Below are 17,075 nucleotides of genomic sequence, written 5' to 3'. Positions count from 1 at the left end.
ATTCCATACACAAAACACATATCTCTGTCTCTATTAACATTGTGGACAGTTCTCTCTCTCTCTCTCTCTCTTTCTCTCTCTCTCTCTCTCTCTCTCTCTCTCTCTCTCTCTCTCTCTCTCTCTCTCTCTCTTTCTCTCTCTCTCTCTCTCTCTCTCTCTCTCTCTCTCTCTCTCTCTCTCTTCTCTCTCTCTCTCTCTCTCTCTCTCTCTCTCTCTCTCTCTCTCTCTCTCTCTCTCTCTCTCTCTCTCTCTCTCTCTCTCTCTCTCTCTCTCTCTCTCTCTCTCTCTCTCTCTCTCTCTCTCTCTCTTCTAACTCCTCCCTCCCTCTAACCCCACCCCTCTGGCAGAACCAGGAAGTCCCTCCCCTCCACAAACTCTCTTCTGTGGAAACAAAACTTATCTGATTCTCTGTGTCGTCTGTCTGTGTGAGAGTGAACAACCGTCCAAATGGCTCAGCAGGGAGTTTTGCTGGACCAGGACCAGTTCTGTTGTTCTGTCTGTCTGGATCTACTGAAGGAGCCGGTGGCTATTCCCTGTGGACACAGTTACTGTAGAAGCTGTATTGAGGGCTGCTGGGATCAGGATGTTCTGAAAGGGGTCTATAGCTGTCCTCAGTGCAGAGAGACTTTTACCCCAAGGCCTGTTCTGAAGAGAAACATCGTGCTGGCTGAAGTGGTGGAGAAACTGAAGAAGACAGGAGTCCAGGTTGCTCCCCCTCCTGCTCTGTGCTATGCTGGACCTGGAGATGTGGCGTGTGATTTCTGCACTGGGACCAGAAAGCAGAAAGCCCTCATGTCCTGTCTGGTGTGTCTGGCCTCTTACTGTGAGACTCACCTCCAACCTCACTATGAATTTCCTGCTTTCAAGAAGCACAAGCTGGTCAAAGCCACCGCACAACTACAGGAGAAGATCTGCTCTCATCATGACAAACTGCTGGAGTTTTACTGTCGTACCGATCAGCAGTGTATCTGTCTGCTGTGTGTGATGGATGAACATAAAGGCCATGAAACAGTGTCAGCTGCAGCAGAGAGGACTGAGAAACAGGTAAGACCAGAACTACTTGTTGGTGACTGTTTGATAAAAAAATAATTAAAGATACAGTAGGAACTAAGGCTGTTTGAATATGAGATCATTCAAATGAAATCAATCCACAACAGAACAAATATGAACACAAACCTTGATTATATAGATATGTTAACCCAGATTCTCCAAATGTATCACCATTTTCTAAAGTCAAACACCATTATCAAACACCATTGTAATTTGTTATCAAACATCATTATCATTCATTATCAAACACCATTATCATTCGTTATCAAACACCCAATCAGCTCCCCTGTTTTGTGCACTGTTAAAACTATAATCATTCACATAACAATATAATAATTTAATTTCACACAGACTCTTCCTCAACATATTAATCCCTAACTTCTATGGGCCCTATGTCCCATTACTATACTATTGATCTACTGGACAAATAAAGCTTGATAGCTCATTGAAGAGTGATTCTCCACAGAGGCAGCTGGGGATGAGTCAGCAGAAAGTCCAGCAGAGATTCCAGGAGAGAGAGAAGGACCTGAAGGAGCTCCAACAGGCTGTGGAGTCTCTCAATGTGAGTATTGTTGACCAGAGGAGACACACCATTTCACTTCTCTACTCCAGTCAGAGAGAGAGAGAGAGAGAGAGAGACAGAGAGAGGGGCCCCTCTCCAATCCCACTGGCTCCACTGTTGGGAACAGGCTGTCTGGACCCCTTTCAGAGAATAGACTGCTTAATATAACTGGCGGGATATGAACCCGGGTCTACTGAGGAGAGAAACCAACATCTTGACTGTTTCACCAAGAGGTCATTCCCCATTAGGCTGACACTGATTTTGAAGTCGCAAGAGGGGTTACCTCATCACATAACCTTGAGTAACCATGAAAGACTCAAGTCCCCTATACATTAACATGGAGCTCTCTCTCAATTTAATTCAAAGGGCTTTATTGGCATGGGAAACATATATGTTTACATTGCGAAAGCAAGTGAAATAAATAATAAACAAATCAGAAATTAACAGTAAACATTACACTCACAAAAGTTTCAAAGTAATAGAGACATTTCAAATGTTATAACTCAAGTGGACTCTAGTGGACTTGTGATATTTGTTGGTGTTTCTTCTGACCAGAGGGAGTGGGCGCTCCGTGTCACGCAACTTGGGTCAAGATCTGTTTCTTGCTTTGCTCTTTGGAACAGGACACCATTGAAAGGAGTGATTTCTGGGGTAGCGTTAAGTGTAGAAGTGGAGCAATTAAGGTTGAAGATTCCTGGTGTTTGTGATTCCCGCCGTTTGGTGGGACGCAGACCCGGTGGTGAGCGTGGTGAAACAGAGGAGTCAGTCCTTTTGAGATTTGAGTCTTTAACAGAGAAAGTCATGTTATGATACATCAGTTATCTTGATTCGAGCTTTTGTGCCAAATCCATAAATTCAGGTGCAACGTTTATGGTCATTTCGCAGCAGTTTGTGGGAGAGAAATTCAAAGATGTTTTATGTGTGCGGAAGAGAATGGGATAAAGGATTGTTCTGGTGAATAAAGTTTGTGGCGAATCCACTGTGCTGTTTCAGGTGCAACATTTATGGTCATGTTGCAGCAGTTTGTAGGAGGGAGATTCCAAGATGTGGGAATTGTGCAGGAGGGCATGGGATAGAGGATTGTGTAGTTTCGGTGGATAAAGTTGTGTGTCAACTGTTGGGATGCCCATGTTGCTGGGGATCTGAAGTGTCCGGTGCGAGAGAGGCAGGTTGAGGTGGCTAGAGTCAGAGTAGTGCAGAAGGTGTCGTATGCTGAGGCAGTGAAGAAAGTAGAGGAGGATGGGTCAAGGGTGAGAGATCCTGAGAGGATCCCTGTGAGTAGTAGATCTGTGCCAGCACAGAGGGATAGATCAACGAGTGATATATGCTTCAGTAAAGTTAGCTTCTTGCTGTTCATAGCAATGGTTATCAACTGTACAGCAGAAATTGAATGAAATTGAATGTAAATCACAGAAAATAGATATTGTGGTGGCAGCTGCAGAGAAGTATTTGGGCATACAAGATTAGACTTCAGAGGAGTTACAGGGTGTGTTGAGTGGTGGTTTCCTGTCCTCCCAGGCCGTTGGCATGGTGCAGGAGCAGATAGGGTGAAAGTAGTGGAATGGGGTAGTGGGTATTTAATGAGTGTAGGGTTAGTTGGAAGGTTTTTAATTAAATGTTCCTTTCCCCTTTTCCCATTTTGTATAACAAAGTATAATGGATTTATATTATAGTCCAGTTGGGGGCGGTAATGCAACATATTGGATGCCAATCGCCGTTAAACTCCAAAGAAGAAGAAACGTTACATTATGGCTATGTACGGTGTCTCTGCCTCTCTCATTCCATCACTTTTGCAGTAGTTGGTTGAGTAGAAAATTGTACATTGATCTCGTCATTACATCTGGTTGGCAAGCATGGGAATGGTTTGTGTCTGGAAGGTACGGTCGATGAAACGGTGGAGCATGTGTTGTTATATTGTTGTAAGTATGTTGAAGAGAGGGAAAGATGTGTAGGGTCATTGAGGTTGGACGGGGTTGGGGGGGTTTGGAAGGGATTTTGGGGATGGGGGAGGGTCTATTAGAAGTTAGTAGGGCTCTTCTTTATTTTCTCAGAAGTACTGAGTTAGGTAGGAGGATTTAGAAATGTTGGAAACCGTGATTGACCACACACTCCAGCACAGTAGGTGGCGGCATGCACCTTTAACGTTGGTTTGTGGACCGCCATTATATCATAGAAGAAGAAGTTGTTGCTGTGAGAGATTTGTGGTTCGTGAGGAGGGCTACTGTTCTTTTTTCTTTTGGTTCTTGCGTATTTTCTGAATGTATTTTCTCATGGTGGAGGGTTTGTTTATTGGTTTCCACTGTTTATCGTTTAGAGTTGAGGGGGGAGTAGGGGTAGTTTGTTAGGGCGGCGTGATGGCCTCAACCGAGTGGAGAAGAAACGCTGTCGCTTCGGGTCCGTTCCGGAGAAAGGTGTGGAGGAAGTTTTGCTCATGGTCGGCGAACAGGTTGGAGCGGAACATCTGGACTCTGCATCCAGAATGAACAAGGCGGTGGTTGTGTTAATGAAAAAGGTTTGTCTTGTTGTGAGGGGTGTGTTGGTGCAGATGTCGCCTCTTTCGATAAGAGTTGTGGTGGCTAATCTGCCTCCGTTTATTGCTTCCGAACAGACCGCAAGTAGTTGGTTAGTTTTGGTAAATTTGCAAGTGGTTTCCGTGTGCTCTCGGCTGGGTGCCAAGCGGAATCTGTTAAACATGTCTCTTTTCGTAGACAAGTGTTTGTTTCTTAACAAACTTCAAGGTTACACAGGGGAGGGGTGGAACACAGGGTTTGCTAGCACAGATAGTTTTGGGTATTTCTAGTGTGGGGATCATCAGTTATAGGCTACAAGCAGCAATATGATTGATAGGTAGGACAGGTATTGAACCCAAATAATCCCTACTCAGATGCGCTAACCTCAACCCTAGTAAACATTACATTATAAAAACCTTCTATATAAAATTATCTCATATTGGGAGTAAATAGCCTCTGAATAGAAAAGAAAAAACACTGCATCTTCCAGCCCACCAATAAATGACATAATGCAACCTTGGCGGTTAGCATATTTACCTCAACATGCCCCTCGCTTGCCTGAGAAGGCAGAGTGCTCGATGCTGGTTGATGAATTTTACAATTAATGTACTAGGAAAATACGTTTTTGTCGACCAGAGGTGACTGAATTAATGTTTAGGCGTATTGATAATCATTATAGTAATGAAGTATAATTTCAAAACATGACCATAAAAACAGGTAATAATAAACATGACTCATCATTATATTACTTCACAGTAATGTGTTTTCAGTCCTTCCTCTTGCGTTAGCAGTGTGGAAAGGGACAGTAAAAAGCTCAGGCAGGAGTTTTCCCTGTGAGGTGGAGTGGTGGTGTATCCAGGGAGAGAACTCCTGAGTGGCGCAGTGGTCTAAGGCACTGCATCGCAGTGCTAACTGTGCCACTAGATCCTGGTTCGAATCCAGGCTCTGTCGCAGCCGGCCGTGACCGGGAGACTCATGGGCGGCGCACAATTGGCCCAGCGTCGTCCAGGGTAGGGGAGGGAATGGCCGGCAATTATTAAGCAACTGCAGTAGTACTGAATAAAGTGTTTTTCCTTACTAATCCGTACTAAAATAGTGATTACTCAGAATTGCAAATAAATGGCAGGGGTACCAGGAGGGAGGAGAATACATTTTTTACATTTTAGTCATTTAGCAGATGCTCTTATCCAGAGCGACTTACAGTTAGTGAGTGCATACATTTTCATACTGTCCCCCCCATGGGAAACGAACCCACAACCCTGGCGTTGCAAGCGCCATGCTCTACCAACTGAGCTACACGGTAGTAGTGCATGGCCAAGTGGTGGTGCGCAGGCCGTGGAGAAAGCGGTGGTGGGGAGGGTTGCAGCTGGGCTACATGAGCTGAGGAAGGTTTCTGTAGTAACAGAGACTCCGGTGGGCGAAGGCTTGGTGGGCTCATCCCAGGAAATATTGCCTGTCATTGGGGAAGAGGCTCTGATCAGGGGGGAAGTGCAGGGGGGCAGAGACTGGGGAGGAGGAGGACGGTACCGTGCCAATGGAGGAGGAGGAAGAGGGGGGAGGTGAGTCTGCGGGAGCGGAGGACAAGGCGTCTCGTTTTCAGACGGCTCATTGGATCCAGAGCTGTCAGGCTGAGGGCCCAGTATATATATTTTTTTATTTTATTTATTTCACCTTTATTTAACCAGGTAAGCCAGTTGAGAACAGGTATATATACGGTGAGAGAACTTTCTAGGTTCCTGATGGAGACTAAAGGGGAAAAAGAAGGTTATGCTGGAGTCTTATTTGATTGATCCTGGAAGGTTTGTAAGGTCAGTACAACACGTGATGAAGAATGAGGGGTTTAGTGTCCTCTCACCCAGGAAGCGGTATAGGCTGAGAAAATGGGTCATGGGTTCTTAAGGGCATGTCTTCAGAATCTGCTTAAATTTATGTTTTTTTCTGGCATGGCGGCTTTATGGGCTTCTCTACTGGTTTCTGATTGTGGTGATTTCCCTCCCACCTCTTATGGAGATTTCACGGTTAGACTTCCTTAACATGAACGGCGGCAAAGACTGGGGGAATATGTAAACCAAAAACATTTAAATGCCATGGCAGAAATCTTAGTGCAGGGGTAGCAAAAGAGGTGTGTAAGGGTAGGTTGTTAGTGTTTAGAGCCCAAATAATGACCTTGTCTTTGCTTTCATAAATGTGTCTGCACCTGGTCCTCTGTAGCTCAGCTGGTAGAGCACGGCGCTTGTAACGCCAGGGTAGTGGGTTCGATCCCCGGGACCACCCATACACAAAAAAAATATATATATATGTATATATGCACACATGACTGTAAGTCGCTTTGGATAAAAGCGTCTGCAAAATGGCAGATTATATTATATAATAGTACAGGGCACCAGAGGGGTTGGAAAAACAGAGTGGGGAAACCAAGAAAATCCCTTGTTTTACGTTTGTCTGATGGGCGGCTAACTTCTGTTGTGGGGAGATGAGGGAGCCTGATGGGTGGGTAACTTCTGTTGTGGGGAGATGAGGGAGCCTGATGGGTGGGTAACTTCTGTTGTGGGGGAGAGGAGGGAGCCTGATGGGTGGGTAACTTCTGTTGTGGGGAGATGAGGGAGCCTGATGGGTGGGTAACTTCTGTTATGGGGAGATGAGGGAGCCTGATGGGTGGGTAACTTCTGTTGTGGGGGAGATGAGGGAGCCTGATGGGTGGGTAACTTCTGTTGTGGGGGAGATGAGGGAGCCTGATGGGTGGGTAACTTCTGTTGTGGGGAGATGAGGGAGCCTGATGGGTGGGTAACTTCTGTTGTGGGGGAGAGGAGGGAGCCTGATGGGTGGGTAACTTCTGTTGTGGGGGAGAGGAGGGAGCCTGATGGGTGGGTAACTTCTGTTGTGGGGAGATGAGGGAGCCTGATGGGTGGGTAACTTCTGTTGTGGGGGAGAGGAGGGAGCCTGATGGGTGGGTAACTTCTGTTGTGGGGAGATGAGGGAGCCTGATGGGTGGGTAACTTCTGTTGTGGGGAGATGAGGGAGTCTGATGGGTGGGTAACTTCTGTTGTGGGGAGATGAGGGAGCCTGATGGGTGGGTAACTTCTGTTGTGGGGAGATGAGGGACACTGATGGGTGGGTAACTTCTGTTGTGGGGAGATGAGGGAGCCTGATGGGTGGGTAACTTCTGTTGTGGGGTAGATGAGGCTGCGGCTGTGGAGTTGTACTCTGATTTATAGAGGGCAGAACTCTGTGATCCTGGGTGTTCTCAGGTTCTGCTCACAGACCTTTCCAAACTCTCTCTGTCACAGAGTAATCAAATGGACATTTCCCTGGCCTTTCACAAACTCTCAGCTGCTGTCTCTCAGACGTGGATTTTTATGATTATTGGACAGGACTTGTTTTGTGTGTTTCGTGAGTGCGTCAGGGTGGGGGAGCTGTCGCTAAGATGTAGACGGTAGGCTTTGACTCTCCTGCCCAATAAAGGGGATTTGAGTGACATAAAGAACTGGAGGCCTGTGGCATTGCTCTGTGTGGAATATAAGGTCTTTACCAAGGTCCTCGTTAAAAGACTGAAGTCCCACCTGGACTCTATTGTACACAAGGACCAAACGTACTGTGTACCAGGACGCTCAAACACAGACAATCTGTTCATAATCAGGAGAAAGCCTTTGATAGGGTGGACCATGAATATCTGTTCAATGTGTTGTTTTGGTTGTGGGGAGAATTTTGTGGCCTGTGTTCAAATGCTGTACGCTTGGGCTTCATGTATGGTCAAGGTGTGGGGAGGGCTCAGTAGGCCAGTCTGGGTAGGGAGGGGCATTCACCAGGGATGCCCTCTGTCAGGGCAGCTATACACTCTTGTTATTGAGCCCTTTCTGGGCCTGCTACGCAGGAGGCTACAGGGAGTGTGGGAGCCAGGCATAGGGTTGGGGACAGGCATAGCAGTGGCAGCATACGCTGATGACGTCTGTGTTGGTTAGGGATGAGCAGAACCTACAGGCCCTGGAGAATAGTTTGAGGGTGTACGAGGGGGCGTCTTCTGCTTAGGGAAACTGGGGCAAGAGTGAGGCTCTGTTATGTGGGGCATGGAGGGACAGTGCACCTCTGCAGCTTCCAGGGGGGTTGCAGTGGGGCTGTGAGTGGCTCAAGATGCTTGGGGTGTATCTGGGCTCGGAGGGTTGGGATAGGAAGAACTGGGAAGGAGTGTCACAAGCGGTGGTGTCGAGGCTGACGAAGTGGAGGTGGCTCATCTCCCAAGTGGCATACAGAGGGACGGTGCTGATCATCAACAACTTGGTGGCATCCTCTCTATGGCTTAAATTGGCCATTCTCAACGCCCCCGGTGGTCTGCTTGTGGACCTGCAGCGCAAGTTAGTAAACATTTTCTGGTCAGGGTGGCAGCGTTCTGACTCAGCAGCACAGAGGCGACTGTACCGTACGGAGGTGGGCTGGAGGGAACCAGCATGTGCTCTGTTGAGGAGGGCTGGTGGTTTGGGGCTGGATCAGCAGCTCTTCATCATGCGGCATTAGAGACTCAATACAGCAGGGGTCTCTGATTTCTATGCTGCAGTACTGAGGGCTGGAGCAGCCTGAGGAGGGGCCACCACCGTTTCCACCACTGCAAGTGACAGCAGAGACTGGGGACTGGCAGGAGAGTCTGGAGGACTTACTGACTTTTAACACTCTGAGCTTAGTGGGAGTGAAGGGGCATCAGTGGCAGGGGGTTGTGGGGGCTGAGAGCATGGCAGGGTATAGGTGGAGGGTGCTCTATAAGCTCCCAGTGCTGGAAAGGTCAGGGGTCGTCCAGTGGAGGGTATTACATGGAGCCCTGGACACCAATAGCTGGTTGGCTCGGGTTGACCTGGGAGTTGGGGAGGGGTGTCCGTTTTCTGCAATGACAGACTGTTCATCATGTTTTTTCTGTGTTGCCAGGGTAATGCCATTACTGTTGACGCCTTAGGGTTGAGTTTGAGTTGTACAAAATGATCAACAGTGTGGAGATGTTTCAGGAGGTATGGGGGCTCAGGGGGGCTGTCTGTACGGCTGGAGAGGAGGGGTTGGATGGACGGTTGGAATGTGGTGCTGGTTGGTGTATTGTACTGTGGTGTTGGGTACTGGATAATGTGATTGTGTAGAGGTTGTGGTGGCACGCAATGTGCTTTTAGGGGTGGGGGTGTTCGTGTAATGAGGATGGCTCATTAAAGTAAGACAAGTCTCTCTCTCTCTCTCTCTCTCTCTCTCTTAACAGCGCTCTGCACAGGCAGCAGTGGAGGACAGTGATAAGATCTTTACCGAGCTGATCCGCTCCATTGAGAGAAGGCGCTCTGAGGTGAAGGAGCTGATCAGAGCCCAAGTGAAGGCTCAAGTGAGTCAAGCTGAAGGACTCCTGGAGCAACTGGAGCAGGAGATAGCTGAGCTGAGGAAGAGAAGCACTGAGCTGGAGCAGCTCTCACACACAGAGGATCACATCCATTTCCTCCAGGTAACTCAACTGCCTTGATACATGTGATATGAAATTAAAACTCTCAATCAGTTGGTTCTGCTCTGTCTCTGTCTCTGTCTCTGTCTCTGTCTCTTTTGTCTCCTGAGTGGCGCAGTGGTCTAAGGCACTGCATCGCAGTGCTAACTGTGCCACTAGAGATCCTGGTTCGAATCCAGTCTCTGTTGCAGCCGGCCGCGACCGGGAGACTCATGGGCGGCGCACAATTGGCCCAGTGTCGTCCAGGGTAGGGGAGGGAATGGCCGGCAGGGATGTAGCTCAGTTGATAGAGCATGGCGTTTGCAACGCCAGGGTTGTGGGTTCGTTTCCCATGGGGGGACAGTATAAAAAGATATGTATTCACTAACTGTAAGTCGCTCTGGATAAGAGTGTCTACTAAATGACTAAAATGTAAAAATGTAAATGTCTCTCTCTCTCCAGAGTTATCAGTCTCTCTCTCTCTCTCTCCCTCTCTCTCTCTCTTCCCCCAGAGTTATCAGTCTCTCTCCGGTACCAGTGTATCTTCAGACTTACCCAGCATCGTTGTCCGTCCTCTTCAGTACTTTGGAGATGTGAGTAAGACTGTGTCTGAACTGAGAGAGAAACTAGAAGACGTCCTTAAAGGAGAATGGACCAAGATCTCCACTACAGGTGTGTTGAAAATAATAAGAACATCAACTTTAGACCATTGAAAGTTCCCTACTAGTCATATACATGTGGAATATGGTATGATGATAACATTCCCTCTCTCTGTGAATGTGTTTGTGTGTCTGTAGTGAATATAGTGGATGTTGTACTGCCTCCAGAGCCCAAGACCAGAGAACAGTTCTTACAATGTGAGTCTCTTTATTCTGAAGTAACTAACAGTCTCTTTTTACTGACACTCCTAACAATCCCTCTAGAAATATATAGCAATAGTAGATCTAATCAAAGACTGGGTATCTATCTGACTCCTCATATTTCTCTGATTTGATCTCTGCTGTGCTCTAATCAAAGACAGGGTAGATACAGTATCTGACTTAACTTATTGTTCTAACTCCCCTCATTGGTCTCTGCTCTGCTCTTCTCCCAGATTCCTGTCAGCTCACACTGGACCCAAACACAGCAGACACACACCTCTCTCTGTCTGAAGGGAACAGAAAGGTGACACGTACAGACCAAGAACAACCATATCCTGATCATCCAGACAGATTCACCAACTACCAGGTTCTGTGTAGAGAGGGTCTGTCTGGACGCTGTTACTGGGAGGTGGAGTGGAGTGGGTGGTGTGTTACAGCAGTCTCATATAAAGACATCAGCAGAACAGGGACAGATGGTAGATTTGGATTCAATGACAAGTCCTGGAGGTTAGAGTGCTCTAGGGGTGGTTATTGTTTCAGACACAATAATGTTGTGACTGAAGTATCAGGCCCTCAGTCCTCCAGAGTAGGAGTGGACCTGGATCACAAGGCAGGTACTCTGTCCTTCTACAGTGTCTCTGACACAATGACCCTCCTCCACAGAGTCCAGACCACATTCACTCAGCCCCTCTATCCTGGGTTTAATATCTCTGGTACTGCTGAGCTGGTTAAACTGTAGTAGGGTCCACATAGATACTAGTCATGCTGGTGTAGTCTATAGCTGAGCTGGTTAAACTGTAGTAGGGTCCACATAGATACTAGTCATGCTGGTGTAGTCTATAGCTGAGCTGGTTAAACTGTAGTAGGGTCCACATAGATACTAGTCATGCTGGTGTAGTCTATAGCTGAGCTGGTTAAACTGTAGTAGGATCCACATAGATACTAGTCATGCTGGTGTAGTCTATAGCTGAGCTGGTTAAACTGTAGTAGGGTCCACATAGATACTAGTCATGCTGGTGTAGTCTATAGCTGAGCTGGTTAAACTGTAGTAGGGTCCACATAGATACTAGTCATGCTGGTGTAGTCTATAGCTGAGCTGGTTAAACTGTAGTAGGGTCCACATAGATACTAGTCATGCTGGTGTAGTTTATAGCTGAGCTGGTTAAACTGTAGTAGGGTCCACATAGATACTAGTCATGCTGGTGTAGTCTATAGCTGAGCTGGTTAAACTGTAGTAGGGTCCACATAGATACTAGTCATGCTGGTGTAGTCTATAGCTGAGCTGGTTAAACTGTAGTAGGGTCCACATAGATACTAGTCATGCTGGTGGTGATGGTCCCCAGATGTGATGATTCATTCTGCTCTGTTTTTATGTACAATGATTTGATTGATTTGATCTTCAGAAGATGTTATGAATTACAATTCAATGCATTCATATTATTTGTAAGTGCAACGTTTTAATCTTATACATTTACATTAATCATGATGTTTGCTGTTAATGTATGTTGGTTGTCATTCAGAACCATTGAAATGTTTTCTCAATTGGTTCTCTGTCTCAATGTCATTTTCCTCAGTATCATGGAACAGGTAGTTTTACTTACTTGCTAATTGAACTATATGGGCCGGTTTCCCGGACACAGATGAAGCCTAGTCGTAGACTAAAAAGCATGTTCAATGGAGATGTCCGGGAAACCGGCCCTAAGTTTGGCATCTTTTATTCTCCCATACTGCTCAGTCAAGCAATATTAAACCTGTCCAGCAAGTGGTGATATTAACCAAACAATAAAAACCCAGCACATATCTTGACTTGCCACTCAGTATATCAGTAATGTTCAGAATTGTACTTTAATATCATTGGAGATTGATGGTCTTTTTAATCCACTACCCAGAGTCAGGAACAGATTAAGTTAGGTCTGCTACTGTTCAGTTATTAAAATATGATTCATGGTGATGGGAAATAAAAAATCCATCTAGTAGTAGTTTTCCTTTGCTATTTATTCCAAGGTGTGTCTTTAACTTGTAAATGGATTGTGTTGAAGCTGGCATGTGGTGTGGATGATAGAATAGAGTGAATAGAGGAGAGAAGAGAGGAGGAGAGGAGAACATCATATAGAAGACAGATAAGATAGAGAGACAATTCATACCCAGGGGAGTTACTGACTCTGGCCCAAATGACACCCTGTTCCCTACGTAGTGCACTAGGCTTATTTTGACCTGATCTAAAGTAGTCTTCTAGATTTTACATGTTTTCTCCCTGTCATTAGAAAATGACAATATGGTAATGACTTTAGTGGTTTCCTCCCCCTTTGTGTTTTTATTGGTTGTGTGTTATGTGTGTTGTTGTGTTAGGTTTTCCCCCTGTGTTCCTAATTGAAAATCCATTAACAATTAATCACAAACAAATTATATTCCAGTTGTGTTTAGACAACTTCATGGCTGACATCCCCCAGTTCTGTTAAGACCCATTGAACTGGGTCACATTCTAAATGGTCACTTGTATTGATAGTCCATACTGGGCCTAACTGGGGTTAACCATACTGGAGGGTTTCTTTCTGCACACATATTCCCTCATCTCCAGAACTTTACCTGATGTTCTCTCTCTCTCTCTCTCTCTCTCTCTCTCTCTCTCTCTCTCTCTCTCTCTCTCTCTCTCTCTCTCTCTCTCTCTCTCTCTCTCTCTCTCTCTCTCTCTCTCTCTCTCTCTCTCTCTCTCTCTCTGCCTCTCTCTCTCTCTCTCTCTCTCTCTCTGCCCCTCTCTCTCTGTGTCTCTCTCTCTCTCTCTCTGCCTCTCTCTCTCTGTGTCTCTCTCTCTCTCTCTGCCTCTCTCTCTCTCTCTCCCATCAAACTGTATAGAAAGCAGACAACCTCAATATGATTCCATTCCTGTAGTTATCAGGACACATGGGGTGTGGAACTATTATCTCCTTTCTAAGTTTGAACTTGTCCACTTCCCTTCATGGCTTTAAAAGGAAATGACTGGTATATGTAAACTCCCTCTACCCCATGCCAACACCAATCCAATGCTTTTACATTTGAGAGGAGTAGTGAAGGAATGATACACTTCAGGAGGAAGGAGAGATTATTGGGACACACCCATGGAGTGATGATAGAGGGATGTGAAAGAGGAGAGAGGTAATGGTTGGACTTGACTTATTTATTCTCTCATTAGACTTATTCTGTTTCAATAACATAACTGCATAACACAAAATAAGTACATTTAAGGAAGTATCCATGTATTATAGATTTTATAATCACTTTTGTACTATTTTCACAAGTATTTGGTAGATTTTCACAACTCTTAATACAAAACTCAAAACAGATCATCAAAAAGGCTGTTTTTTCAAAACTTTAAGCACATTTTCAATTGACTAAGTGCAACACACAAAGGAAGTATCCTTGTATTATATCTTAATATGTGAAATGCTCACTTCCTCCCATAAGTCATTAGTAGTTGATGTAGGGTTTCATCTGTCAAAAGGTAAATCACACCTGGTGACTTATGAGTTATATATGTTATTACTGTGGAGTCACCATGATCAGATTACTGTGGTGTGTGTGTGTGTGTTAGTCTTTGATTAGTTTAGTCATCAAGGCTGAGAGGATGTATCTATTTGAAAGGGTGTCCTGGTCTTTGATCAGACCAAATGGTTGTAAAGTCCTCAAGACAATAGAATGGTTGTCAGGCAGTGGAGTCTGGTGGGAGGAGCTATAGCAGGACAGGCTCATTGTGATGTCTGGAATGGAATAAATGGAACTCAGTCAAACATGTGGTTTCATGTGTTTGTGTTTGATACGTTCCATTGATTCCATTCCAGCCATTACAATGAGCCCGTCCTCCTATAGCTCCTCCCACCAGCCTCCTCTGGTGTCAGACCTGCATGGTGCCTCAGGGTCTGTGTAGGAACTGTGAGGTGGGTGTGTTGGGAACATTATTCCCTATTTTTCATAGTTCCACAATCTATTAATAGCCAGAGATGTGAATTAAACATTCTGCCAATCATGGTTATTTTATTTATAACCAGAGAATTGGGCTGAGTCAAACAAGACCAAACATGCTTCTTTTTAAAGTTAGGACATGTCCAAGAAATGTTACTTGTAAAACTAAAATAACCAACACCCTTTCTTGTGATTGTAATATATAAAAATATAATAATATATTTCCATTCACATTGTGTGTGTGTGGTCCAATATGTGAGGGGCTTGTTGTGATCCTGGGGGTAGTGCATTGGGCTGTACACTGACTGTATGCTTTCTTAATATTGAGTTGCATCGGGTGGGGGGCTGTTAAAACTGTTTTGAATGGGGTGTGTTTTGGGGTCTGGGGGTGAAATCAAACAGTGTATTCAAACTGGTTAGGGGTAGACTTAGACCCCCCAGAACATTCACACCTGGTCCTTTGTTGCAGGATTTGTTTTAGACATGTTTGTACATTAATTTCTTCCATTTCCATTCCCAGGTTGAATGTCAATAAGAAGTTATATAATTGTATGTATGACTTTACAATGTCCATCTACATTATACACCACATAGCTTTATAGGAAGCAGACTTTACAATGTCCAGCTACATTATACTACACATAGCTTTATAGGACGCAGACTTTACAATGTCCAGCTACATTATACTCCACATAGCTTTATAGGAAGCAGACTTTACAATGTCCAGCTACATTATACTCCACATAACTTTATAGGAAGCAGACTTTACAATGTCCAGCTACATTATACTCCACATAGCTTTATAGGAAGCAGACTTTACAATGTCCAGCTACATTATACTACACATAGCTTTATAGGAAGCAGACTTTACAATGTCCAACTACATTATACTCCACATAGCTTTATAGGAAGCAGACTTTACAATGTCCAGCTACATTATACACCACATAGCTTTATAGGAAGCAGACTTTACAATGTCCAGCTACATTATACTCCACATAGCTTTATAGGAAGCAGACTTTACAATGTCCAGCTACATTATACTCCACATAGCTTTATAGGAAGCAGACTTTACAATGTCCAGCTACATTATACTACACATAGCTTTATAGGAAGCAGACTTTACAATGTCCAGCTACATTATACTACACATAGCTTTATAGGAAGCAGACTTTACAATGTCCAGATACATTATACTCCACATAGCTTTTATAGGAAGCAGTTCCTAATCTACTGAAACTTCTTCATGGCCAAATTTGTTTTATTGAATAATTTTGACCCACCCTTGGTTTTTGAATTTATTCAACTATGAATTCGGCTCTATACTCCAGCATTTTAGATTTGATATTAAATGTTTTATATGAGGCGACAGTACAGAATGTCACCTTTTATTTGAGGCTATTTTCATTAATGTCTGTTTTACTGTTTAGAAATAAATATACTGTATTTATCTGGGCCCTCCATATGTAGGTGTCATAAGTATTTGGACAAATTCACTTATAGTGTATTACACTTTGTCAAAAGTTTAGTATTTGGTCCCATATTCCTAGCAGGCTGTGACTACATCAAGCTTGGGACTCTTGTTTGATGCATTTGCAGTGTGTTTTGGTTGTGTTTCAGATGATGTTGTGCCCAATAGAATTGAATGGTAAATAATGTATGGTGTCATTTTGGAGTCACTTAAACATATTATGTTCTTATTTACAATACAAGTGACTCCAAAATGATTCAATACGTAATTTACCATTCAATTCTATTGCGGTATTGTTTATAGATGAGGATATTGTTTTTATGCAGATTTTTGAAAATTCGCATGAAAATCTGTTTCCATTCGACTGGCGTCAGATTTTCATGTGAACATTGTAAAATCTTCATAAAAACATGGTCATTTTACCAGCAGAGATGTTTCCATCAAATTGACGTGTTGAAGATAAATGGCTGTGCGTGATGACGTAATGCACATACAAATATATATTTTAGAAAATACTAATATATTTTTGCAGTTAAATTCCCATGTACCGGTTAAAAACTTTCTGTTAAATGGGTTTCCATCACATTTTCAACTCTACTGATGGTTTTGTCAGATTTGGTTGTGCATTATATAGCGAACGTGCCCACTCTGGACAGGCTACCTACATAATGACATTATTATGGACAGAAAGACCCTCGATATTTATTGGAAAGGAGCATCAAGCTCATCACCGTGCACTTTCACCACCCTGTGAAGTTCAGCATAACTTATTTCATCTGTAGCTTTAATAAACTGCATGGTTTCCTGAGTCGTAGTGGGAGGACCACACCACATATCATCGTGTGACTCCAAGTTTACTTCAATATGATGGTTATTATATCAATATTTGTGCATAAAGCCGTTTCCACCGCCATTTCTTGCTTAATTAATTCTACAGAGGTATTTGCACCCCACTGCATCCACATGTTTCTTTACAATTTATGATCATTTTACATGACTGAAAATGAAAGAAAACTTTTGATTTGACATATTCATAAGTCACCACTGTGGCTTCTGAATAGGTCACTGTACATTTATGGAACCTTTAAAACGTTGTAATGTTTTACCACAACCTTATATTTGGTTACACGTCACTATGGCTTCCATCCCTATATACCTCAGTGCATCCATCCAGGACTAACGTCTCCAAACAGATCTAAAAGGACTCCTCCACCACTCAGACTTTCAAAGAAATTAAAGTTATCTCTGA

General features: G+C 44.2%; 1 protein-coding gene across 1 annotated transcript; it reads left to right on the top strand.

The window, feature by feature from the left end:
• Positions 1–383: 383 nt before the first annotated feature.
• On the top strand, positions 384–12,189 carry LOC311121255 (tripartite motif-containing protein 16-like). Its single transcript, XM_084195771.1, has 6 exons — positions 384–1,044; positions 1,517–1,612; positions 9,350–9,583; positions 10,072–10,231; positions 10,357–10,416; positions 10,653–12,189. The coding sequence occupies exons 1-6, from the start codon at positions 448–450 to the stop codon at positions 11,156–11,158; spliced, it is 1,653 nt and encodes a 550-aa protein (XP_084051897.1). The 5' UTR covers positions 384–447; the 3' UTR covers positions 11,159–12,189.
• The last annotated feature ends 4,886 nt before the right edge of the window (positions 12,190–17,075 follow it).

This window comes from Coregonus lavaretus (genome assembly GCF_964263955.1).
Source record: "Coregonus lavaretus genome assembly, contig: HAP1_SCAFFOLD_2598, whole genome shotgun sequence".
NCBI classification, from domain to species: domain Eukaryota; kingdom Metazoa; phylum Chordata; class Actinopteri; order Salmoniformes; family Salmonidae; genus Coregonus; species Coregonus lavaretus.
The sequence above is the reverse complement of the archived record's forward strand: the minus strand, read 5'-3'. Positions and strand labels throughout refer to the sequence as shown.